Source organism: Aquarana catesbeiana, linkage group LG06 (genome assembly GCF_042186555.1).
Source record: "Aquarana catesbeiana isolate 2022-GZ linkage group LG06, ASM4218655v1, whole genome shotgun sequence".
NCBI classification, from domain to species: domain Eukaryota; kingdom Metazoa; phylum Chordata; class Amphibia; order Anura; family Ranidae; genus Aquarana; species Aquarana catesbeiana.
In genome coordinates, this window is record NC_133329.1 from 359434159 (window position 1) to 359461110 (window position 26952).

At 48.0% G+C, this 26952-nt stretch overlaps 2 protein-coding genes across 8 annotated transcripts in view; one reads left to right on the forward strand and one right to left on the reverse strand.

Annotated features, from left to right (window-relative positions):
- PKP4 (plakophilin 4) overlaps positions 1-2369 on the reverse strand; it is a 471675-nt gene extending 469306 nt beyond the window's left edge. For all 7 annotated transcript variants that reach the window (XM_073634112.1, XM_073634111.1, XM_073634115.1 and 4 more), the window contains exon 1: positions 2162-2369. In XM_073634112.1, the coding sequence (XP_073490213.1) occupies positions 2162-2204 (43 nt within the window). In that variant the 5' untranslated portion in view covers positions 2205-2369. The remainder of the gene's footprint in view (positions 1-2161) is intronic.
- A 74-nt stretch (positions 2370-2443) lies between these two features.
- Positions 2444-26952, forward strand: part of CCDC148 (coiled-coil domain containing 148) — a 420305-nt gene continuing 395796 nt past the window's right edge. The window contains exon 1 of the mRNA XM_073634118.1: positions 2444-2610. The gene's annotated coding sequence lies outside the window, so the exon portion shown is untranslated. The remainder of the gene's footprint in view (positions 2611-26952) is intronic.

Genomic DNA, 26952 nt, shown 5'->3' on the forward strand with positions numbered 1-26952 from the left:
GAGAGAGAGAAGAAATGGGGGGGGGAGAGAGAGAGAAGAAATGGGGGGGAGAGAGAGAGAAGAAATGGGGGGGGAGAGAGAGAGAAGAAATGGGGGGGGAGAGAGAGAGAAGAAATGGGGGGGAGAGAGAGAGAAGAAATGGGGGGGGAGAGAGAGAAGAAATGGGGGGGGGAGAGAGAGAGAAGAAATGGGGGGGAGAGAGAGAGAAGAAATGGGGGGGGAGAGAGAGAGAAGAAATGGGGGGGAGAGAGAGAGAAGAAATGGGGGGGGGGGAGAGAGAGAAGAAATGGGGGGGGGAGAGAGAAGAAATGGGGGGGGGGGGGAGAGAGAAGAAATGGGGGGGGGAGAGAGAGAAGAAATGGGGGGGGAGAGAGAGAAGAAATGGGGGGGGAGAGAGAGAAGAAATGGGGGGGGAGAGAGAGAAGAAATGGGGGGGAGAGAGAGAAGAAATGGGGGGGGGGGGGAGAGAGAAGAAATGGGGGGGGAGAGAGAAGAAATGGGGGGGGGGAGAGAGAGAAGAAATGGGGGGGGAGAGAGAGAAGAAATGGGGGGGGGAGAGAGAAGAAATGGGGGGGGGGGGGAGAGAGAGAAGAAATGGGGGGGGGGGAGAGAGAGAAGAAATGGGGGGGAGAGAGAAGAAATGGGGGGGGGGGAGAGAGAAGAAATGGGGGGGGGGAGAGAGAAGAAATGGGGGGGGGGAGAGAGAAGAAATGGGGGGGGAGAGAAGAAATGGGGGGGAAGAGAAGAAATGGGGGGGGAGAGAAGAAATGGGGGGGGAGAGAAGAAATGGGGGGGAGAGAAGAAATGGGGGGGGAGAGAAGAAATGGGGGGGGAGAGAAGAAATGGGGGGGGAGAGAAGAAATGGGGGGGGAGAGAAGAAATGGGGGGGAGAGAAGAAATGGGGGGGAGAGAAGAAATGGGGGGGAGAGAAGAAATGGGGGGGAGAGAAGAAATGGGGGGGGGAGAGAAGAAATGGGGGGGGAAGAGAAGAAATGGGGGGGGGGAAGAGAAGAAATGGGGGGGGGAGAGAAGAAATGGGGGGGGAGAGAAGAAATGGGGGGGGGAGAGAAGAAATGGGGGGGGAGAGAAGAAATGGGGGGGGGGAAGAGAAGAAATGGGGGGGAAAGAGAGAAGAAATGGGGGGAGAGAGAGAAGAAATGGGGGGGAGAGAGAGAAGAAATGGGGGGGAGAGAGAGAAGAAATGGGGGAGAGAGAGAAGAAATGGGGGGAGAGAGAGAAGAAATGGGGGGGGAGAGAGAAGAAATGGGGGGGAGAGAGAAGAAATGGGGGAGGGAGAAGAAGGGGGGGGTGAGAGAAGAAAGGGGGGGTGAGAGAAGAAAGGGGGGGGTGAGAGAAGAACAGGGGGGGGTGAGAGAAGAAAGGGGGGGGTGAGAGAAGAAAGGGGGGGGTGAGAGAAGAAAGGGGGGGGGGGAGAGAAGAAAGGGGGGGTGAGAGAAGAAAGGGGGGGGGTGAGAGAAGAAAGGGGGGGGTGATGAGAAGAAAGGGGGGGGGGGAGAGAAGAAAGGGGGGGTGAGAGAAGAAAGGGGGGGTGAGAGAAGAAAGGGGGGGGTGAGAGAAGAAAGGGGGGGGTGAGGAGAAGAAAGGGGGGGGTGAGAGAAGAAAGGGGGGGGTGAGAGAAGAAAGGGGGGGGGGGAGAGAAGAAAGGGGGGGGTGAGAGAAGAAAGGGGGGGGTGAGAGAAGAAAGGGGGGGGTGAGAGAAGAAAGGGGGGGGTGAGAGAAGAAAGGGGGGGGTGAGAGAAGAAAGGGGGGGGTGAGAGAAGAAAGGGGGGGTGAGAGAAGAAAGGGGGGGTGAGAGAAGAAAGGGGGGGGTGAGAGAAGAAAGGGGGGGTGAGAGAAGAAAGGGGGGGTGAGAGAAGAAAGGGGGGGTGAGAGAAGAAAGGGAGTATTTTCCCAGCACAGTGTACAGAGTATTTGTATAGTGAGTGTCTCCTCCATGTGCTGTCTTGTATAGGAGTCCTCCTCACACACTTGGTATAGTGAGGCGTGTTGTCAGCTCTCCTCAGCACAGTGCGCTCTATGTGAAGCACTGTGGTCTCTCCTCACACACTTGCTATAGAGAGGTATATAGGATTGTCGGTCCTCCCCGTCCAGCACACGTCTCCCTCCCGAACTCCTCTCAGTGACAGTCCGGCGCTCTTACCTGCCGGCTCAGCTCTCCCGTCCTCCGGGCTCCACAGCCTCATGTGTGTCCACAGCCAGCGGCGGCCCCTCTCCCCTCCCGGGACGGGCTCTTACCCCGTGTCCATGGTGCGGGAGCTGACTACCCTCTGCCGAGCACACCGAGCCAGCACCGCCGGGCTCCCAATCCTCGTGACGTCACGGCGCAGCCGCTCTTTGCCCGACCTGCCATTGGGGGAAGCCAGCCCGCCCAGGAATCCCATTGGAAAACCCACTGGATCCGAATGAGCCAATGGGAAGCGGGCCCTCCGTTGCCCGAGTTACCGATGCTGTTGATTAGGAGGGGGCGTGGCCTTCCGTGTATACAGAGCACATTGATCCCGAACCTATCGCGACAGATGATATTGAAATGATCGTCACTTTTATCTGAACCGTTCGCCCGGCAAGACCCAGTATGATCACCTAGTCCGTGTAAGTAGTGATGGGGGTGATGATATAGGAGGTGACTGGAGGAGAGATCCTTTAAGAACCAGGATGATGACCCCGGGCAGTCTTCTTATCACTTTATATTCACTTTTACATTCGTATTATAATAGCTTTGTACTCCAAAGAGAATATACAGTCAGTGCTGACATCACCATTCTAAAATGCTGTTTTCCTGCCAGTCATCTGTGTCCATTGGGGAGATTTCCCTTCACTTCCTGTCCCCAGAGCCGGTGTCTTGGTCCCCGTCGGATAGTGTCCGCCCTGTACTGCACAGGCGCAGCGATTGCGCACTACGGAGGACAAAGGAAACGCCGAAAGTCTCCGAACATGAACAGCTGTACACAGCGCCTGCGCAATTAACTACATTGTGCCACACGCTCCCGATTGTCTTTGCAGTTTTACAATGATGGGCAGAGCTGATAGGGGCGGGGTAGTTCAATGTTGATGGGCAGGTTACAAAGATCCGGCCCCTTGAGATATACACCCCCATCATCGTATGAGCTCTGGCCATCTTCTGTATGGATCCGCCCCTACACCTGCCACTTGCAGAGTTGCACGAGCATCGGGGGCGTGTGGCACAATGTAGTGTTAATTGCGCATGCGCAGTGTACAGCTTACAAACAGCTGTTCATGTTCGGAGACTTTCGGTGTCTCCTTTGTCCTCCGTACTGCGCAAGTGCTGCGCCTGCACAGTACAGGGCGGACACTATCCGATGGGGGACCTTTCTCAGCAGAACACCAGTGCTAGGCTATATAGGCAGACACCTAGGGTTCAGCCATGGCAGCTGGTCTGCTGATGTTCCCCACCAGGGCTGCCATCAGGAATGACAGTCCATACACATATAGAACCAGTTGTTCCTGGATCCAAACCCCCCCCCCAGCGTCCTGCCCAAATACCCAGTTGGCTTCCCAGCTGTCATCAGCAGCGCAGGCCGTGCAGCAATCAGAGCTGTCCCTTAATGTGCGGAGGCTGACAGCATCCACACTGCTATTGCCCACTGTTCCCAGCTCTAGGGGTTAGTTGCTAGGACCACCCATGTCCTAGCAACCAACCACATGCTTGACCCTCCCCCAGGCTTCGGGATTCAGAGGAGGAGGAAGTTCCTCCTCCAAGCCCAGCCTTCCAGCTTCCACCTGTCTTGTACCCGATTGCTGCAATGAGAAGGAACAGATCCTAATGTAAGCTGGGGTCTTCACAATACTCCCTCCTCCCCTTCCAGTACCCCAACTATTCTCTTAATCCTCACTCTGCTCTCTTCTCTTCTAACTTTGGGGACCTTATTGCAAGGGAATGGGCTCCAGGGACCCTGATCTAAGGGGTCTTTGGGGTCCCTGATTTAGGGAGGGGAGACTCTGGGGTCCCTGATTTAGGGAGGGGGGGTCTGGGGGACCCTGATTTAGGGAGGCGGGTCTGGGGGACCCTGATGTAAAAGGAGGCTATGGGAACCCTGATGTAAGGTGGGACTTTGGGATCCTAATTTAAGTGGAGACTTTGGGGACCCTAATGAAAGTGGGGTCTCTGATGTAGGGGCGAACTCTGGGGACCCTGATGTAAGGAGGGGATGATTCTGGGGACACTCCTGAAAGGAGGGAGGACTCTAGGGACCCTGATGTAAGGGGGGAACTTTGGGGACCCTAGTGAAAGGGATAAACTCTGATGTAAGGAGGTCAGTCCCAGGCCTAAAGCTGTGCAAGGGGTCCCAAAGTTTCTGATATCTGCCCTGTTCCCCACCCACTGTGTCGACGCTTCACTTACTGCTGCAGGATTGGATGATGTTGGCTAGAGACAAAGCCATCTCCTGCCAACTTCAGCCAATCTGTGAAGGAGCGGTATCCAGCCAATGAGGTGCCGCACTAGCCGTGCTGTTCATAACATCACTTCCTCACAGCGCCCCAGCCAGTCTCCACATGGAGCTAAACGTTGGCAAGGAGATGAGAAAGCTTCCCTGTACAGGCGGCATGTACAGGCTTTATTTATTTATTTTCTTTTGGGGGGAGGGGTGCAAGTAGCTGGTCTTGGCTAGGGAGCATAATAGTCTAGCACTGGCCCTGCCTGTCCCATAGCCACAACAAGAAGTGAGAGGAAATCCCCACTTGTCACCAGAACAGGTGTCCCCATTGGGAGATTTCCCCTCTTCTCCTGCTCTGGTGACAACCCAAAATTTGGTGTTTTCTTTCACTTTCAATGATAATGGTAAACAGGACAAATAGAGGGTGAATCTACCTAATGGGGGAACTGACAGCAATAAAATCTTGGTAGATGTTCTAATCCTTCTCCACCAGCACTGTAAAAGAAGAAGTAATACATTCTTTGGTGGTCTGTGTCTTGAAATGCTGCCTTTGTACTGCTCTCCAGCCACTGCAGGTATTCAACCTTTCCGATTGGTTAAAAACCTGTGTCCTCCTGCCACACACAATGGTTCCTCCCACATCCCTGTACGTCCTGTAGTGATGTACTGAAGGATCCTGCAGGAGAAATCACAGCATGCAGCGGGGGCAGCAGGTACTCACACAGCTGGAAGTGATGAATGCTTGCAGCATCCAGGGAGCAGCGAAGCTGCGGCATTTGCAGACATTGGACTCTGGAAGGCGATTTATAGTGCTTCTTCTTTTACAGTACTGGTCTTATTATTGTAAGCTTGTCCACACCGTCTATGCAGATCAGCTGTGTTGATCTGCATAGATCAATGGTGACCAAATGCAAGGACACATAGAAAAGAATTGTTTTCTATGTGCCCTGTACCCACCATAACACTGAATCAAGAGGAGTTGTGCTGTGTTGCACGCACATCATGGCACAGCTTGGTCACTGTGCCGGGGGTGCTGAGTAGGCACACTCCCAACACAAACAATGGACTCCCGCTATATGCATGTAAGTGCCAGCTCTGCATTAAAGCCCACTGCCGTGCTACAATATATATGCACAAGGGGATAATATTTGTTATGAAGAAATTCTTTTTTAATATGATGTTATCGTTGTTTTAAAGGTTTGGGTTTTTTTTGCCATTCACATACCATAAACTGTCATTGCCACATCTGAATAAGTACATACTGTAATTACAAATCTCAGGAAGAATACTTTACATCAGGCATGTCCAAAGTCTGGGGGGGGGGGCGCCACAAAAGATATATACTGTATTTGTCGTTCCTCCGAGGGGACAGGGAAAGGGCGGGACGAGTGCCATCAGATTACATACAGGAGAATCTCCTGTTTCCTCCGCGGCCTCTGTAATAGGAAGTCCTGTCTCCTGGGCTGGTATTGGACGACTGTTCTGTCTATCATAGGAGGTGGGACTTTGTATTAAAAAGGCCGCCGAGTAAACGGGAGATTCTCCTGTATGTAATCTGTTTGCGCTCGTCCCGCCCCCCTCCCTGTCCCCTCTGAGGCTGCAGATAGGCATGGATCAGGCTGCATTCATGGCAATGGTGAGGCTGCATTCAGAGGCTACATCCATGGCAATGGTGAGGCTGCATTCATGTCAATGGCAAGGCTGCATTTATGGCAATGGCAAGGCTGCATTTATGTCAATGGGGAGGCTGCATTTATGTCAATGGTGAGGCTACATCCATGTCAATGGTGAGGCTACATCCATGTCAATGGTGAGGCTGCATTCGTGTTAATGGTGAGGCTGCAGATGAGCACTGATTAGGCTGCATTGATGGGCACTGACCCTTATTTTGCTTCACAGTTCTTTATTTAAAATTTAATTTCCCCCCTCACCTTCCAGGACAGCTACTTGAGAGATGATCGGCTCCGCCCTCTACCGGAAACACAAATCAGATAGAATTTAAAAGGCCCCTCCCTTTCCTCTGACCCTCAGTTGTTTTGTGTTTCCAGTCCCTCCAGGAGCACCGACACGTTTGTTCTTTTCTTATGGTCTGGTAACTGTGGTTGGTGGACCCCCCTTCTTTGGTTTCATCCAGGACTAGTTGTGGCCAAGTCCTGGATGATGGTCTGTACCAGAAGGGTTTCCTATTTCTAAGGGTTACTTGCCTTTGTAAAATGGTGGCAACTCCCTTCCTTTCCCCAGTGCTGCTGTGTGTAACTGTGTCCTCCTAATTGCTTCATTCCGGTGTACCAAGATGGCGTCAGGAGGACTTCCGGTGATGCAGCAAGATGGCGCCGGAACCGGAAGTCACATGACGCACTTCCGGACGCCGAGGAGCATGGTGTGGAGACACTGAGGACATGCTGCAGGGGAATGGCCTGCTAAAAACGCCATTCTAGGCGCAGTTTTTGCGGTACAGCAGCAGTCTTCTCTGCGACCATTCTCCGCTTGCTTCATGGAGCCTTAGGACAGGTCTGAGGATGGAACGTCCGCTCATATTGAACCAGCGGCAGCATCCGGGTCCCATACTGCCCCCAAGGTAAGCCCTGGTCTGTAGATAGCTACAGCAAGGACTTCTTTTGTATGGATCCTTTTTATTCATGGCCTTGTTTCTGCTCTCTTCTAAGCCAAACCGGTGAAGAAGAAATGTGGGAACTGTAGAGCCAGGCTCTCTGATAGTTATAAAAAGCTATTTTGTGTGGATTGTATCCCACCCAGAGTTAGTTCAGAGTCTTCCTCCTTTAGGGAGTTAATGACTTCTATGAAGGAGTTAGTGGATTCTTTTCGGTCACTGAATGACAGGGTTACTAGTTTAGGCCCTCCCTCTTCTAGACCCATAGCTCAAGATCCTTCAACCTCTGCCAAGTCCCTTCCCTTATTAGTATCTGAGACTATTAGTTCACGCAGTACCTCTGATCTGGAGGAGGGTGAGAATTCAGTCTCTTCATCTAATGAAAAGTCTGCATCAGAGGAGGATACAGGTAGCTCATCCAAGTATCTCTTCCAGTTGAGGATATTGATGAACTATTAAAAGCAATTTATACCTCAGAGCAGATTGAGATGCCACAGCATGCTCAATCTGTACAGGATAAAATGTATAGGGGCCTTCAGGGACGGAAATCTAGAACCTTTCCGGTACATCAGTCTCTTAGAGACGTGATTCTATCTGAATGGAAAGAACCTGAAAAAAGGTTGTTCCAATCCAGAGGACAAAAAGAAGATTTCTCCAAGCGTCTTCCAGGACAGCCCATGAGACCTTGGGCTCCTCCTACCAGGACAGGAAACACGTCACCCCCACCAGATAAAAGGGCGGTCCTCCAGGCCCATGTCAGTTATTTGTGTTTCCTCCGGACGGGGGGTAACATGTTCATGGAACCTGCTCCCATAGGCCTTATAAGCAGGGGCTTTGTATGGCCTTTTTCTGGGGCATATCACTTACCTCTTCCTCTGCCAGAAGCAGCACACCGCTGGGGAGGTTGGCTGTGTTGCTGTTCTCTGTCCTCAGTGCCTGGAGAGGGCCAGGACCGGTGTGAGGTCGTGCCCCTAGCGCAGTGCATTGCACTCTAGCTCAGCTGAGCTTCGGTTGTCCTTCCCTGCCGACAGCCTGGCTGATCTGAGCAAGGAATGGAGGAAGCCGCAGCGTTCGAGGGGGCGGAGCTATTGCGCTCCAAGCTGGCCCACAGGAAGTGCCTGGAGAGGGTTACTTCCGGGGCATATGACATCATCATCGGGCGCCGGAGACGAGGTTCCAGTCTTCATAAACGGCGCGAACAGAGAACGCTGGCTGCTGGTGTTTTTTGGTGTTAAGCAGCCAGGCTGTGGATGACCAAGAGGGGCAGAATGGATCCTCCTGCAGTACCTGCACAGGCAGCGGATGCAGTTCCCAACACCAGCACCTCACAGGTAAGCCTGGGGTGTTCTGTCACCACCTTACTATCCCTGTGAGTGTTCCCTCCCCCTCCCCCCTCTGTAGTAGTGGGTGTAAGGGGACACATTTCCTCCCTCCTGCACGTGGTGTTACGGAGTGATTGTGTGGCTTTAATTACATTGTGGGGCATTTATTTTGTCTTGCAGACCAAGACTCAGGACAAGGCCCAAGCGCAGCCACTTAAAAGGAAATGTGCGGTTTGCGCAAACAAATTGAGCTCCTCATGGAGCAAAGCAGTTTGTCGCACCTGTATAGAAGGCCTAGTAAAGGATGACCCGGTTGCCTCTTGCCAGAAGATGCTTACTTCTGTTAGGGATGAGCTTGCGTCCACCTTCAGTTCCTTTAGAACGCTTATTGACAAGCTCCAGACTCCAGCAGAGAGTCCGTCTTCACTGAAGGCGTCAGTAAGCACTCCGCAGCAGGCAGAGAGTGAAGACTCTGAGGCTGAGGTCAGATCTACCCGTTCTTCTCTGGAAGAATCAGGGTCAGATACAGAGCCCAGAGATAGAGAATCCACTCGAGGCTCAAGATTGAAGTTATCTGTGGAGGATGTAGATGACTTATTAAAGGCTATCTATACTACCCTTGAATTAAAAGAGGAAGAGGTTCAGTTATCCAAACATGATCTTATGTATAAAGGATTACATAAGAGAAAATCAAGAGTGTTTCCAGTTCATAGTTCTTTGGTTGATACTATTAAACTGGAATGGGATAATCCTGAGAGAAAACCATTCTTCTCCAGTAACCTAAAAAGGAGGTTTCCTTTTGATGAGGACACTGCGCAGCCATGGAATAAGAATCCCAAGTTAGACGCACCTCTTTCAAAGGTTTCAAAAAACTCGGACCTGGCGTTTGATGATATGGGTACGCTTAAGGATCCGATGGACAAGAGGGGGGATATCCTTCTCCACAGAGCCTGGGACTCAGCAGTTGGAAACCGGAAACCAGATTTGGCTTCCACTTGTGTGGCCAGAAATCTGGAGGTTTGGTTGACTCAGATTCAGTCACATCTGTCAGCAGGTACCTCCAGAGAGCTAATTTTAAAGTCTTTTCCTCTCCTATTTCAGGCAGTGGGTTTTTTGGCAGATTCTTCCGCTGAGTCGGTAAGAATGTCAGCCAGGACTTCGGCTCTAGTGAACTCGGCCAGGAGAAGCCTTTGGCTTAAGACCTGGTCAGGGGACTCGGCCTCCAAGTTGCGCCTTTGTGGCCTTCCTTTAACTGGCGATCATTTATTTGGCCCAGGTCTACAGGAGGCACTGGAACGCACGGCTGATAAGAAAAAGGCGTTTCCAGAGAAAAAGAGAGTTCAGACAGCCAGAAAATTTTTTCGTGGCCAAAACAGGCAAAAGAGTCCTAGAGAAAAGGACAGCAGGCCGAAAAAGCATTGGACTGGGCACAAAGGCAGAGGCAAAGGGGGAGTGCTATTTAACCCTCCTCAACAGCCCGCCAAGCCGCAGTGACTTGTGTTCCCCGGTGGGAGGGAGATTGAGGGCCTTCATCCCACAGTGGGCAGCAGTCACTCTGAGCCCCTTCGTCCTGGACCTAGTGACCAACGGGTACAGGCTGGAGTTTGTTCACCAACCACCAGAACGTTTGTTGGTCACATTTCCTCCACAAGATCGGGAGAAAGCAAGGGCTCTGGGTCTCCAGATCGGAGACTTATTAGATCAAAAAGTCCTGATTCCTGTTCCTCGATCGGAGCGGGGCAAGGGATTCTATTCCCATGTATTTGTGGTCAGAAAGCCAGCAGGAAAGTTTCGACTTATCCTGAATCTCCGGACCTTAAACAAGTCCATCAGATACAAGCATTTTCGCATTTTACAATCAAAAACCTACTATACCCAAACTGCTTTATGGCCACGTTGGACTTAAGGGATGCTTATCTTCACATCCCTATCCATCCAGCCTTCCAAAAGTTTTTGAGATTGGCAGTGAAGACGGGTATGGGGACCCGACATTTTCAATTTCAGGCCCTCCCCTTCGGTCTTTCCTCAGCCCCACGCATCTTTACGAAGGTGTTGGGGGAAGTGCTGGCTCCTCTAAGATTAAAGGCAATAACGGTTATCCCTTACTTAGACGACCTCCTGATAGTGGCAAAATCATACCAAAGGCTGTTGGAAGATCTCCAGGCTGTACAGGACTTCTTACAGTCCCTAGGCTGGCTAATAAACAAAGAAAAATCGTCCTTGATTCCGGCCCAGAAAGTAACTTATCTGGGTTACAATTTTTGCTCCGTGAACCAAAAAGTTTTTCTTCCTCAGGAGAAGATTACCAAAGTGTTCCAGACTATGTCTACATTGCAGACCAACCAGTCGGTCTCTCTGAGACAGGTGTCGAGGGCAGTGGGTCTTATGACCTCATGTTTTCCCGCAGTACCATGGGCGAGACTCCGTCAGCGTCCGTTACAAAGGTTTCTTTTAAGAAACTGGGACGGGGACGTAAGGTCCCTGGAGTCAAGGATCTGGCTTCCCGACAGGATAAAAAGAAGCCTGTGGTGGTGGAGAGCTGGTCAGCACCTAGCAGGAGGTCTCCCATGGTCCTTTCCCATTTCCCGAAGGATTACCACGGATGCGAGTTCCTGGGGATGGGGGGCCCACCTCAGCAATGCAGTAGCACAAGGAGAGTGGTCCCCAGAGGAGGCAAGGGCCTCATCCAATCAAAGAGAGCTGCTTGCAGTCCAGAGAGCCCTCCAGTCTTTTCAGATGGAGATCAGGGGTCACAACCTCCAAATCCTGTCAGACAATATAGCGACAGTCGCGTATATCAACAAGCAGGGAGGCACGAGAAGCCGGAGGCTTCAGTCCATTGCCCAGGAGATCCTTTCATGGGCAGAGGGGAATCTAGCCTCCATTTCTGCTGTACACCTGAAGGGGAAAAACAATTGCCTGGCAGATTATCTCAGCCGTCACAGGATAGACCGAGACAACTGGTCCCTTCATCCCGAAGTCTTTGCAGACCTCACCAAGAGATGGGGTTATCCGGTAGCGGATTTGTTCGCAAACCGAAACAACCGCAAGACGGAGATATTCTTTTCCATGAACCCGGCAGACCAAGCCTTGGGGATCGATGCTCTGGCGAACCCGTGGCCTCCAGGCCTATGTTATGCCTTTCCGCCAATCAGGCTGATTCCAGAAGTCCTCCGGAAGTTTCGGCTGGAAGAGACAGATCTGATTCTAATTGCCCCGTTTTGGCCCAAGAGGCCATGGTTTTACCTGCTACAGTCTCTGGTTTCAGAGCCTCCGTGGAGTCTTCCGAAAAGGGAAGACCTATTATTGCAGGGTCCAGTATCACACCCTCAGGTGGTTTCCTTAAACTTGACGGCCTGGTATCTGAAGAAAAGATACTGAGCGCCCAAGGGTTCTCTGACAAAGTAGTCAGGACTCTAGTTAATTGCAGGAAGCCAGTTACTAGAGCCATATATTCCAAAGTTTGGAAAAGGTTTAACTCATGGTTATCTGAAAATGATAGATTAACTCATGATATTCCGTCTATTTTGGAATTTTTCCAAGAGGGTGTCGACAAAGGTCTTTCTGTTAGTACCCTAAAGGTACAGGCGGCAGCTATTAGTGTGTTCCTCCAGTTTTCTCTCCTGGAAAATCCCACTATAGCCAGATTTTTCAGTAGTGAGAAGTTGTCCGACGTGGGATCTGTCCCTAGTACTTCAAACTCTGGTAGAATTTCCGTTTGAACCTCTGGAAAGTATGTCAGTTAAATTACTTACATTAAAAACTGTGTTCCTTATAGCTGTTACCTCAGCTCGTAGGGTAAGTGAGTTGCAGGCCCTATCAGTTAGGGAGCCCTTCCTCACGATTTTTGAGGATCGAGTTGTGTTACGAACCAATCCAGGTTTTTTGCCCAAGGTGGCAAGTACATTCCACCGATCTCAAAACATTGTATTGCCAACCTTTTGTAGTTCGCCACAGGGCGACTTAGAAAGAAAATTTAGTTTTCTAGATGTAAGAAGGATTCTCTTGGTCTATCTTGAGGTCACGAAGACCTTTAGGAAAACTGATGCCTTGTTTGTCCTCTTTTCTGGAGTTCACAAGGGGAATAGTGCATCTACCACATTGGCTAGATGGATAAAGCAAGCCATCTTGGAAGCTTACAAAATTAGGGAGGTACCTACACCTTTTGTTACTGCGCACTCAACTAGAGCCTTGTCTACGTCTTGGGCTGAGAGGGCTGGTGCCTCACCGGAACAAATTTGCAGGGCTGCCACTTGGTCCAGTTACTCGACCTTCATTAAACATTATCGCCTGGATCTCCTATCAGCTCAGGAGCAGGCGTTTGGTCGTAAGGTCCTTCAGGCAGTTGTCCCTCCCTAGACTGGTAAGTTCTGGCTCATCGTCTCATGGGCTGTCCTGGAAGACGCTTGGAGAAAAGCTGAGTTAGACTTACCGGTAACTCCTTTTCTGAGAGTCTTCCAGGACAGCCGGATTCCCACCCGGTATTGTCTGAAGTTATGTGTATTATGCATATGTTTTGCAGGGTCCTACGGTTCTTGAGAATACTGACATGGGCCTGGAGGACCGCCCTTTTATCTGGTGGGGGTGACGTGTTTCCTGTCCTGGTAGGAGGAGCCCAAGGTCTCATGGGCTGTCCTGGAAGACTCTCAGAAAAGGAGTTACCAGTAAGTCTAACTCAGCTTTTCCTTTTCAGCCTGACTTTGAGGAGGTTTTCTTTAAGTGTCCTAGATTAGATGCCCCTATGTCGCAGGTGTCCAAAAGATCAGATCTTTCTTTTGAGGATTCTGGGTTCCTTAAGGATCAAATGGATAGGAAGGCCGACTCATTGCTGCATAGGGCCTGGGATGCTTCAGCTTTTTCTTTAGGCCCAGCGGTTGCATCTACCTGTGTGGCTAGAAATTTAGACGTATGGGTTCAGTGTCTAGATGATTTACTGGCATCTGACACCCCCAAGGAAGAGATTAGAGAGTCCCTCCCACTCATTGCCAAGTCAGTCGCCTTCTTAGCTGATGCAGCAGCAGATTCAGTGAAATCCGCAGCTAGGGCTTCTGCTCTCATTAATTCAGCTAGGCGAGCTATCTGGTTTAAATCTTGGGAAGGTGACCTTATCTCCAAAAATAAGCTCTGTGGCATTCCTTTCGAAGGCAAACTGTTGTTTGGTTCTTCCTTAGAAGAAGTCTTATCTCACTCCTCTGAGAAAGGTAGTCGATTCCCTTCTTCCCAAAGGAATAAGCCCCAGAATAAGAGGCCTTTTCGTGGCTTCCAAAACAAGGCTTATTTTAAAGCCAACAGGCAACGGGCTAAAAAGAAATGGTCCTTTAACAAAGACAAACTCAAAGGAGGAACTCCCTTTGCTCCCTCAGCCCCTTCCGAGAATACCCAGTGACGCCAGGTAAGGGGTAGGGGGAAGATTGTGCCATTTCATCAAGGAATGGGCAGAGATTTCCACCAATTCCTTCATCCTTCAAACTCTGGTAAAGGGTTACAGATTGGAGTTCAAAAATCTCCCCCCCCCAGAGGTTTTTTTCTTACCCACCTGCCGAGAGACGGCAAGCCATGTTAAATTTGTTCTCTGTGTGGGAAACAGAGGGAGTTATTCTCCTGTCCCAGAAGATCAGAAGTTCCAGGGATTTTATTCATGTCTTTCTGGTCAAGAAAGCTTCCGGCGGCTTTCGTATGGTCATAAATTTAAGCGTCCTGAACTTATACATAGTTTACAGACGTTTCCGTTTGGAGAACATTTATTCAGTAAGAAATCTGTTGTTACCAGAGGTCTTCATGGTGACCCTGGACCTTCAGGACGCTTGTCTTCATGTACCAATCTGCCAGAGCCACCGAAGGTTCCTCAGGTTTGAAGTGCTCGTGGGAAACGAGCCGTCTCATTGGCAGTTCAATGCCCTTCCTTTTGGTCTCTCGGCAGCACTGAGGATTTTCACAAAAATCATGGCCGAAGTCATGGCCTTTTTTCGGATTCAAGGTGTATCAATCGTCCCATATCTAGACGATTTTTTTGATTTTTTTTTTTTTCTCAGGGCAAGGAGTCCCTTATTCAAGACCTACAGTTGGTTTTGCGGACCTTTCAAAAATTAGGGTGGAAGGTCAACCAACAGAAGTCTTGCCTAGTACCCTCACAGAGCATACTTTTTCTGGGTTATCTAATAGACTCTGTTGCCCTAAAGAATTTCTCTTCCCGAAGAGAAAATTGTGAACATTCTTCTCTCTGTGCAGACCTTCAAACTGCTCCCTCAGACCTCCCTTCGGTGTATCATGCAGTTGCTGGGCCTAATGACTGCAGCCATTCCAGGGGTGCCTTGGGCTCAATTGCATTCCGGACCCCTTCAGGCTTTTCTTTTGCTCCATTGGGATCACAGGAAAAATTCTCTGGATCAGCTGGTAAAACTACCAGAAGGGAATTTTCTAGATCTCGCCTGGTGGGAGCAGCAAGAACATCTGCAGAGGGGGAAGGATTGGGCACAACATTGCCCGATCAAGATTACCACAGACGCCAGTCTGTGGGGTTGGGGTGCACACTCACAGGGTTGGTAGGCTCAAGGAGCCTGGTTGCCAGAGGAAGCAGGTCGCTCCTCGAATTTCAGAGAACTTCTGGCTGTGAGGAAAGCACTTATGTCTCTGGGAGAGAGGGTCTATTCAAAGGACCTTTTTAATATTTTCAGACAATGCCACAACAGTGGCGTACTTGAAAAAGCAAGGGGGCACTCACTCGGAATCACTTCTCTCATTAACGCAGCAGATTCTGTCCTGGGCAGAGATCTGTGTCTCTTCAGTAAGGGCAGTTCACCTCAAGGGGTCAGAAAATGTGCTGGCGGACTTTCTGAGCAGAGTGAGCATCAGTTCCAGCGGGTGGGAACTACATCAAGGCACGTTGCAGGAGGTGGTGCTAAGATGGGGTCTCCCCGCAGTGGATCTTTTTGCCTCCAGTCTCAATAAGAAACTACCAGCGTTCTTCTCTCTGGAGAGAGAAACAGAGTCCTTGGGGACGGATGCACTGTCCTTTCCTTGGGACTTCAGCTTGGCCTATGCCTTCCCTCCTTTTTCCCCTTTTGCCCCTAGTGGTTTGGAAAATTATTCAGGACAGAGCAGAAGTCGTTCTGATTGCCCCCTGGTGGCCCAGGAGGAGTTGGTTCTCCTCTCTGAAGGCCCTATCTGTGTATCCTCCCTGGCCCCTTCCAGTTCGAAAGGATCTACTCCATCAGGGACCGGTATTGCATCCAAACCCTCAGACCTTCCATTTGACGGCCTGGAGGCTGAGCGACGCATCCTACAGTTAAATGGATGTTCAGAGAGGGTTATTCATACTGTCCTGGACAGCCGTAAATTGGTCACAAGAAGAATCTATGGGAAAGTTTGGAAAACTTTTATTTCCTGGCAAAGGAAATCTGGTTTAGATTCTTTTTGCACTCCCTGCATTTTAGTTTTTCTGCAGGAGGGAGTTGAAAAAGGGTCATTCTGTCAACACCCTTAGGGTTCAGGTTGCTGCCCTATCTTTATTTTCAGAGAGAAGACTAGCGGTAGATCCCTTAGTCAGGAGGTTCCTTTTAGCCAGATCTAGGCATACTCCCAGGATCCTCAAACATGTTCCTCCCTGGGATCTGTCCTTGGTATTAAATGCACTAACAAGGGCTCCTTTTGAGCCTTTGCATGAGGCTTCCCTGGAAATGATTTCTTTGAAATTGTCCTTCCTTTTGGCTATTACGTCAGGGGGAAGGATTCTGGATATAGAGTCTCTTTCCTGTAAAGATCCCTTCCTGAGGATTTTAGAGAACAGGGTGGTGATTAAAACCGATCCACTCTATTTACCCAAAGTTTCTTCCAACTTTCATAGATCCCAGGAGGTAGTTCTCCCTAGTTTCTGCACCTCTCCCAAAAATGCGGAAGAGGAAAGGTTTGGTCTTTTAGACGTTAAGAGGTGTCTTCTACTTTATCTAGAAAAGACCAGTGGGTTTAGGAGTTCCTCCCAACTGTTTTGTTCAGTGGCCCCAAGAAGGGGTCCAATGCATCTAAAAGTTCTATTGCTAGGTTGATTAGGGGAGCTATCTGTGAGGCATATAAAGCGTCAGGTCGCACCCCTCCTTCTAGAATTAGGGCCCATTCAACGAGATCCATGGCCACATCATGGGCAGAAAGAGCGGGAGCTTCATGGGAAGATATCTCTAAAGCTGCCGTCTGGTCCTCCTCTCATGCATTTGTCAAGCATTATAGAGTTCAGATGCTTTCCAGCCAGGACCTTTCCTTTGGTAGGAAAGTGCTTCAGGCTGTCGTCCCTCCCTAAGGTATAATATCTTGCTTATCCTCTCAAGTAGCTGTCCTGGAAGGTGAGGGGGGAAAAACCCCGTTAGACTTCCCGGTAACGGTATTTCCAGGAACCTTCCAGGACAGCGTCTATATTCCCACCCTATTCTATTTTTTCACTGGTCAACCATGTTTTCCTGATGGTGGTGTGTTTTATGTTTTCTATTTTTTTCCTCTGCCGAGTGCACCTTCGGTGGAGGTTACTTGATCTTCTAAACAACTGAGGGTCAGAGGAAAGGGAGGGGCCTTTTAAATTCTATCTGATTTGTGTTTCCTGTAGAGGGCGGAGCCGATCATCTCTCAAGTAGCTGTCCTGGAAGGTTCCTGGAAATACCGTTACCGGTAAGTCTAACAGGGGTTTTTTTTCATGAAACTTCCCTCTTAAAGTGAAGGTGCGTGTTATACGCTGATAAATACGGCATATCCAAATAACATGCCCAAGCTCATCCTTAGACTCTTCACCACACACAGCCACAAAGGCAGGGTGGATAAAAATCGATGATTTTTTTTTTTAATTAAAAAAAAAATGTTTTTTATTTAAATCTGATTTTTATTTTTATTTAAATCTGATTTTTTTTTTTATTTAAATTGGATTTTTTTGATTTTTATCAAATTTATTTTAATAAAATGCTTTTGGAGTAAAAATCGATCTAAAGATAGTTTTCTATTTAAGATACATTAATAATTGAGTTTATTCAGCATGAAATGGAGCTTAGGTATGTAGCATGAGGCTGTATTTTCTGCAATATTTACATTTTTGGTAAACTCATTCAATGAATCCAGGCTCTGCAAGCTGAGATAACATGCACTGCATTGATGCATTCACACAATTTCTCAGTAACCATGAGATAAAAAAAGTTAATGAATTCTCCTTTATCCCATTGTTTTGCAAATCTATGTACACTACAAACTGTATGATTGTTTGAAGAGAAATGCATCTGTACCAGGCTCTAAGTGTGAGGAGGAAGGGCAAGCAGTAAATATGAAAGTGAAAGCTTCTAAGCAGCTTATAAACCTTGTGATCTTTCTGCACATAGCTTGAAGTGCTTTATTCCTCCCTTGAGGAGCTAAATGGCAGCTGGCTGTAAAAGAGACCCAGTTTGAGAATATTTACTAACCTGACAGCTTATTATTCTAAATAGAAAACCTTCATTTTGTTTGGAAATATTAAAAATTCTAACTACCAGCAAGAATAAGTCCTTACATTTAAAGAGCACCTGTCATTTCAGACCCATCATGGCAGCGCCTGTTAGCGGGCATCCACTCACCTGCTGCCGCCACGTCCCTCACTTTGTTGTGTCACTGCCCCATCACCAGCCGTCCCATTAACGTGAATGGGGTTGTCAACAGTGGGTCAGAAGAGGAGCCGCTGCTGGACAGAGATGACAGTTGCTTTTTAAAAATTATGATTTAAATCGAGTTTTTTTTAAATCAAGCCTTTTTACTAGTGTTTTAAATTATGATTTAAATCGTCCTTAATTTTAAATCAAAATCCACCCTGCACAAAGGCAAGAGAATTCTTGTTGGGCAGTGTATTAGTTAATTTCCATTTAATTTTAATGGTTCAAAGAATGTCAGGCAAAATGGTTGACCCTCACGCATGTTCACTTCATTAAATCTGGCCCTCTTTGAAAAAAGTTTGGATACCCCTGCTGTACATTCAGACACCCAGAATGGTACATTATAGAAGTTACAGTATATGCATAAGGGGATAATATTTGTAATGATGGAACTATATTTTATAATGTTATAATTATCATGATTACTACTGTCCCTATATAGTATTTATTTATTGCTGGTTGTAATAGTATAGTAGAATAATCATCATCATCATCATCTCAGATTCCTTATTGCATTATATTATTATGACTATTATTGTTATTAGTAGTAGTAGGAGTAGTAGCTGCTGTGGTAGTATAGTAATAGCAGTGAAAGTGATACAATATATGTTATATGATATTTTATCATTATCTTGAACCTATTTTGGTATTTTTATTAGTATTAAAGTGGTTGTAAACCCTTTACAACCACTTTATACTACAGGCAAGCCTATAATTAGGCTTACCTGTGGCTACACTGGATATCTCCTAAACCTGCACGGTTTAGGAGATATGCCTGTAGCATGTGCCGAAGTCATCGACACATGCACACTTAAGCAAATGATGTCATCGCAGCTCCGGCCAACCACAGCGCCGGAGCCACGATACCCAGAAGTAACCCCCGGAAAGATGTCGGCCGCCGGAGCGGTGAACAAGGACTGCTGCGGGGGCTTCAATCTCAGGTAAGTACTGTAATTCATAATGAGCTAGTATGCTATGCATACTAGCTCATTATGCCTTTGTCTTGCAGGTTTTTTTTTTTTTTTTTTTTTTTAAAGGGTTTACAACCACTTTAATTTTAGCTGTGCTAGGGTTAGTGGAATAATTGCTGCCTGTATTATTTATTCATATAAATTTTGTTTAGCGTTACAAATATTTGAATTTATATATTATGGCGGTGTAAAGAGGATTCAAGTGTTTCAACCCATAGCAACCAATAATTTTACGCCTTTCTTCGGTTTTGAGTAGAACAATTTTAAAAAAGGTGATTGTTTGTAGATGAGCTCAGCTAGAGAAGGACACATGCACCACACACATATACACTTTGAATGGCTTGGAGCGGCCGCTGCTGAGCTTGCCTGGAGCTGGGAGAGCACATGTGCACAGTTTGAACGGTCTGGAGAGGCCACTAGGGGGTGCACAATGGATGAATGGGGATCGAGGGGCCTGTGGTTCTTGTACAGAGGCCCCCTATGTGTAATTGGAGGACATGCACCTTTTGAACCAGCGGGAGCGCTGGTATGTGCTATTCATAGGATATGGATTTGCATAGGGGGATTTTTGGAAAATCTTGCTGAAGGTGAACTAAGGCAGGCCATATACTGAGCAAATTCCTTTCCTGCAACCACAGGTTGCAGAAAAGAAATGTGCTTGAGTCCCCCCATCAACACAGACAGTGTTGACAGGGAAATCTCTCTTGCCTAGCAATTGTATTCTCCCAGTGAAAAAGTGGGGGAAGCCATCCCCTCCGGGAGAAGACCTTGATTATTGCTAGCAGCTATATCAGCCGCTACCAATAATCGCATGTAAAGTCCAGCAGGCCGGTTGTACCCAGGTTGATTGATCAACTTGGGTACATTCAGCCTGCCCATACATGGTTCAAATCTTGGCCGGTTCAGCAGGAAGAGATTTGAACAGTCTATGGCCGGCCTTACACTTTAAATGAACCAAAACTTCTTTGGGTGAGTGAGGCTTTTATAGTAGTCGTTTTGTAGTGTTGAACCAAACAGTCTGTACAATGTATTATATTGTAGCTTACCAATTCATATATGTGATGACTGCATTCATTTTCTTTTTTTTGGTCTTTCTTCTATTTTCATCTGGTGATCCTGCCAGTAAGTCTGTTGTTCTTCAAAAGAACAAGCTCTCTTCCAGATGTATCAGTTTACATGTATGAGACTGACAGGGGAACATTTAACACCAACAGAGATGCTTACAATGATCAGCTTTTATTTATTCATGTAAAACCTTTATCCTAAAAGAAAAATAACTGTTTCTACTTATAAAGTATTAGCTGGAGTTTGGCTTCTATTTGTTAGTGTACTTAAATATTCTAGTATTTTTAACACCCCCCCTCCCCTTCCCCCTCAGACTAATGCCCCGTACACACGGTCGGACTTTGTTCGGACATTCCGACAACAAAATCCTAGGATTTTTTCCGACGGATGTTGGCTCAAACTTGTCTTGCATACACACGGTCACACAAAGTTGTCGGAAAATCCGACCGTTCTAAACGCGGTGATGTAAAACACGTACGTCGGGACTATAAACGGGGCAGTGGCCAATAGCTTTCATCTCTTTATTTATTCTGAGCATGCGTGGCACTTTGTCCGTCGGATTTGTGTACACACGATCGGAATTTCCGACAACGGATTTTGTTGTCGGAAAATTTTATAGCAAGCTCTCAAACTTTGTGTGTCGGAAAATCCGATGGAAAATGTGTGATGGAGCCTACACACGGTCGGAATTTCCGACAACAAGGTCTTATCACACATTTTCCGTTGGAAAATCCGACCGTGTGTACGGGGCATAACAATGCTGCTGTCTAAAGGTGCCCCCTGTTCTCCTCCATACAGAGTGGGGGCGCTGTAATACAGGAGGTGTGTTACTGGCTGGATCACCAGGTGAAAACAGAAGCAAGAAAAGCCTAAAAAAGCAAATGAATGCAGGAACTAAATCTAATGATTGGTAAACTGCAATATATTACATATTTGGTTTTGGGTTTACAATCACTTTAAATCTGATTTGCACCCAGAAATGGAACTTCTGCTGATCTGGACACCCCCCCCCCCCCCCCCTGTCACATTTGGCACCTTTTAGGTCGGAGGGGGGAGCAGATACCTGTCTAATACAAGTATTTGCTCTAATTGGGCCCAATTTGGACATTTTCACTTAGGGGTGTAGTCACTTTTGTTACCAGCAGTTCCGACATGAATGGCTGTGTGCTGAGTTATTTTGAGGGGACAGCAAATTTACACTGTTATACAAGCTGTACACTCACTACTTTACATTGTAGCAAAGTGTCATTTCTTCAGTGTTGTCACATGAAAAGATAGAATAAAATATTTACGAAAATGTGAGGGGTGTACTCACTTTTGTGAGATACTGTATAATTAGAAATACCTTTTTTTTTTTTTTTTTTTTTTTCTTTTCTTTTTCTATAAAGGATCACAAATCTCTGTTCTCAGCTGCTTAAAGGAGTTGTAAAGGCAGGTTTTTTATCTTAATACATTCTATGTACTAAGATAAAAAGCCTTCTGTGTGTAGCAGCCCCCACTGCCCTCCTAATACTTACCTGAGCCCCATCTCTATCCAGCGATTTCCACACTGCCTCGGCCGGCAGCACAATAGATCCCCCCAGCAGCAATAGATCCCCCCAGCAACAATAGATCCCCCGAGCAACAATAGACACTCCAGCAACAGTAGATCCCTCCAGCAACAATAGATCCCACAGTAAAAATAGATTCCCCCAGCTACAATGGACCCCCCAGCAACAAAAGAATCCCCCACAAAAATACCCCCAGCAACAATAGATCTCCCAGAAACCAGCATCAATAGACTCTCCAGCAGCCAGCAACAGTAGACCCCCTCCCTTAACAGTAGAGCTGCACAATTAATCATTAAGAATCGTTATCACAATTTTCTCCCTTCGTCTTTCAGGACAGCACCTGGAGAGCGCAGCTCCACCCACTTTCCCAGGAAACACTGCAGTCAGTTTCTTTAAAGACCGGACACTTCCACCATGGCCTCAGTTGTAGTGTTTCCTCCGCCATGGTGGAAGCGCTGCAGGGAACCAGGGGTGTGCTGCGCTTTCTCCAGGTGGTGAAAGTATGGGCATACCGGATCGTTTTCTTCTTTTCCTAAGACAGCCCAGCATCCTCCCTGACGTGTGGGGGATTCTCCGGTGCCTCCTCCTCTTCATGCTCGGCGAGAGCCAGGCTGCGAGGGTCCCGCTCCTATAGACCGGTGGCAGGGCTGTGGAGTAGAGCGGCGTCTATTCCACGGGCCGCACGCCTTCCGGGTTCGGATGGCAAGCGCGTCATTTCCGACCGGGGGCGGGGCCTCGAGCGGCGCGACGCGGCTTCCGGTTCCGGCCGCTGGAACGCAGGAGGAGGGGGCGGTCTCCACGGCTGATTTCATTTCCGGCCCTCACAGCGGTGAGCGGCCCGGGAAAATCAAATAAAAGAGCACAAACGCCGCTGTGTGTCCTGACAATAATGGAGGACGATCAGACGGCGGTGGCAGGAGCACAACAATCAGCCAGGCTCAGGTAAGCAGGGATACTGGTCTCTGTCTTTACTCTATGGGCATTTATAATGTTTATATATTATCCCTTCCCTAAAAAAAAAAAAAAAAAAAAGGGGGAGCCTGCAGATCACTTGGTCCTGAGTACTAAAGGAGGGATAAGTGATTAATTATGTTTTAAGGTGGATCTGTGGGGTGATTCACCGGCTGTGGAACAGATCATAGGTGTTAAAGGGTTAACTTCCTTGGTGGTGTTTTTTTCTGTGTTCCTTTTTATACAGCATGTAAACTGTTGTTTGTGAAATATGGTTCAGCAATTGTCTTTTTTCCCTTGGGTTATTGCAGAAGGCTAAAGAAAAGACCAAGCATGTCTCCCCTATTGTTAAAAGGAAATGTCCCTCTTGTAAGGGGTTACTGAGGGATTCCTGGCCCAAAATATTATGCAAATCTTGCATTACGGACATAGTTAAGGAGGAGACAGCTCCTGCTAGTCCTGCAGCTCAGCAAAGCGAATTGCTAAGCTCTTTCAGGAAGGAACTGGCAGACACCTTTGAGTCCTTCAGGTCCTACCTAGATAGGCGTCCAACGGCACATAGCAGTGTGGTGCCACATTCTCAATCCTCTGTTTCAGCATCCAGAGGGGGCAGCGACTCAGAGGAGGAGGAAAGTAACATTTTACTAAATTCGGAGGAGGAAGCAGAAGAAGTAAATGAAGCTTCTTCTCCTTCTTCTAGGTACAAGTTATCCCTTGAGGAGGTAGATGATCTACTAAGAACAATTCATACTACCCTTAACATCACAGAGGATAAGGCTCAGCTATCCCTACACGATAAGATGTTCCAAGGCCTCGGGGAGGAAAAACACAGGGTTTTTCCTGTACATAAATTCCTATCAGAGACCATTAAGAGGGAGTGGAAGGATCCAGAGAGAGCCCCCTTCTTTTCTAAATCCCTCAAGCGAAGGTTTCCGTTTGATGAGGATAGCTCGCATATTTGGAATAAAAAGCCAAGACTGGACGCAGCTTTTTCCCAGGTATCTAGGAATACTGACCTGGCCTTTGAGGACATGGGTATCCTTAAAGATACCATGGACAAAAAGGCAGACTCCCTATTAAGGAAGGCATGGGATTCTTCTTTAGCAAATTTGAAGCCTGCCATGGCCTCAACGGTGGTAGCCAGAAATCTGGAACACTGGCTGGAGCAGCTGAAAGTCCACATTGAGGCAGGGACGCCTCGTAAGGATCTGCTAGATACGCTCCCGGTGTTATCAAAGGCGGTAGGGTATATAGCAGATGCCTCAGCGGAGTCAATCAGGATGTCAGCCAGATCCACAGCTCTGATAAACTCAGCTCGCAGGGCGTTATGGGTCAAGACATGGACAGGGGATACTGCTTCAAAGACAAAATTATGCGGTTTACCCTTTGAAGGTGATCTAGTGTTTGGCCCTGGGCTGGAAGCTATTCTTGACAGAACAGCTGACAAAAAGAAGGCTTTCCCTATAAAGAAGAAGGTACTTCCGCAAGGCAACAAAAATTTTCGTGCTTTTCGGAAAACCCCAGATACCAAAGAGGCAGGCTACAAAAGGCCTTGGAAGTCTCAAAGAGGGAGGGGTAAGTCAGGAGTACTTTTTCGCCCCCCAACCACAAGCCCAAAAACCCAGTGACGGTCACCCAACTGTGGGAGCAAGGTTACAGACCTTCTTTTTACAGTGGAAGACTATAACAAGCAGCCAGTTTATCCTCAAGACCATCTTGGAGGGTTACAGGCTGGAATTTTCTCAACCTCCTCCTGTGCGTTTTTACATAACCCAGGCTCCCCGAGACTCAGAAAAGTCACTAGCAATGACAGCTATCCTGAAGGACTTGATGCTACAAAAGGTGATCGTGAACGTGCCCCCCCGGGGAATTAGAACAGGGGTGCTATTCACACATATTTCTTGTGAAGAAACCGTCGGGAAAATTCAGGCTCATCCTGAACCTGAAGATACTAAACAAGACTATCAGGTACAAGAAGTTCAGGATGGACACAATATTCTCAGTGAAGAATCTCCTGACCCCGGGATGTTTTATGGCTTCCATAGACCTGAGAGATGCATACTTACATGTACCAGTAGCATCAACATCTCAGAAACACCTAAGGTTTGCGATAAAACTGGGGGAATCTACCCTTCATCTCCAGTTCAGAGCTCTCCCTTTCGGGCTGTCATCCTCTCCGAGGATTTTTACAAAAATCCTGGCGGAGGCTTTGGCCCCACTCAGAGTAGAGGGGGTATCAGTCCTGCCCTATCTAGACGATCTACTAATTTTTGCCAAAACAAGGGACCTGTTAGTGAGAGATCTGGAAAAGACAATGAGACACCTGGTGGGTCTAGGATGGATAATCAACGAGGAGAAATCAAACTTGATTCCATCTCAGACCATACTATTCTTGGGCTACACGATAGATTCCATCCAGGAGAAAATTTTTCTCCCCGAAGGGAAGAGGGAGAAGCTTCAGGGGGCAGTGAAGAAGACGCAGACAAATATGCCAATCTCCATAAGAGCAGCTATGTCGGTCTTAGGGCTACTCACTGCGACTATTCCAGCGGTGCAGTGGGCACGTCTACATGCAAGGGAGCTCCAGCAGACAATTTTAACGAGTTGGTCCTATGGAGAGTCCCTAGAAAAATTAATAAGGATACCTGCGCGGGTTCAGAGGAAGCTTTGGTGGTGGAGAAATCACTCAAACCTGAACAGGGGTCTGCTCTGGAGTTTTCCTTTGCAGAAAAGATTAACAACAGACGCAAGTTCCTGGGGTTGGGGCGCCCACCTGGACGAGCAGATGGCTCAGGGGAGTTGGACAGACTGGGAAGCCAGAAAGTCCTCCAATTGGAGAGAGCTGAGGGCTATTCTCTTGGGTCTATGGGCCTTCGAAAGAACAGTCCGGGGCCATCATGTTCAGGTCCTATCGGACAATGCCACAGCGGTGGCTTATATATCAAGGCAGGGAGGAACAAGGAGCAGGGCTCTGCTATCCTTGGCACTCCAGATTCTAGCCTGGGCAGAAAACAGGCTAAACTCCATAACAGCGATACATCTGAAGGGAGATTTAAACCTTCTAGCAGACTTTCTGAGCAGAGAAAGAATACTGGAAGCAGAATGGAGTCTGAATGTAGAGACTTTCCAACAACTAACAGAAAGATGGGGAGTGCCCCAAATAGATCTTTTCGCATCCCAAAAGAATGCAAAAGTAGAGGCCTTCTTCTCACTGAACAGGCAGGATCAGGCAGAGGGATTGGATGCATTAGCGCAGCCATGGAAATTCCAGTTGTGCTACGCCTTTCCCCCCTTTCAGATGATCCCCTTGGTCTTAAGAAAGCTACAGAAAGAGAACACGACTATGATTCTGGTGGCTCCTTTCTGGCCCAAACGGGCTTGGTTCGCAACACTGGGGATGGCGGTGGAACCTTATTGGGAGCTTCCGCTTCGGAAGGACCTCCTAACGCAGGGCCCCCTTCATCACCCAAATACCCAGCATCTCAGGTTGACAGGTTGGTTACTGAGGAGCAGATGTTAAAAAATAAGGGCCTTTCAGATAAACTGGTCTCTACCCTGCTGAATAGTCGTAAGGAGGTTACCAGGGCCATCTACTTCAAAACGTGGAAGCGATTTAATAGCTGGTGTGCGACTAGGATACTTTCGCCACAGGAAATTGCTCCAGTGCTAGAGTTTCTCCATGAGGGAATGGAGATGGGGTTGGCAGCTAGCACCCTAAAAGTGCAGGTAGCTGCATTATCGGTTTTCCTTGAGAGACAATTATCAAGGGAGCCGCTTATTATTAGGTTTTTCAAGGCATTGGCCAGAGCTAGGCCAATACCTTTTAAGTTTTTTCCTAGATGGGACCTGTCTGTGGTTCTGCGGGGTCTAATCAAAGGGCCTTTTGAACCTTCAGAGGAAGCATCAATCAGGCTATGGTCGTTAAAGATAGTCCTGTTAGTAGCAGTAACTTCAGCTAGGAGAGTAAGCGAGTTACAAGCTCTTTCCATAAGAGAACCCTTTTGTTATATTTTTCCAGACCGGGTAATGCTAAAAACTGACCCGGGTTTCTTGCCAAAGGTGGCATCAGCATTTCATAGGGAACAAGAGATAATTCTCCCTACCTTTTGTCCTAACCCGTCCAGTGCTAAGGAGAGGTCTTTCCATTCCCTGGACGTGAGAAGGTGTTTATTACACTATATAGAGATAACGAAAGATTTTAGAAGATCAGATTCGCTCTTTGTTCTCTTCTCTGGTCCACGGAAGGGGTATAGAGCATCCAAAAGCACCATAGGTAGATGGCTCAGAATGGCCATCAGCGAAGCTTATAAAGCTTCAGGAGCAGAGCCCCCTAAGGGGGTAGTAGCCCATTCAACAAGGGCAGTAGCAACGTCCTGGGCAGAGAGGGCAGGGGCTTCCCCGGGTCGGATCTGTAAAG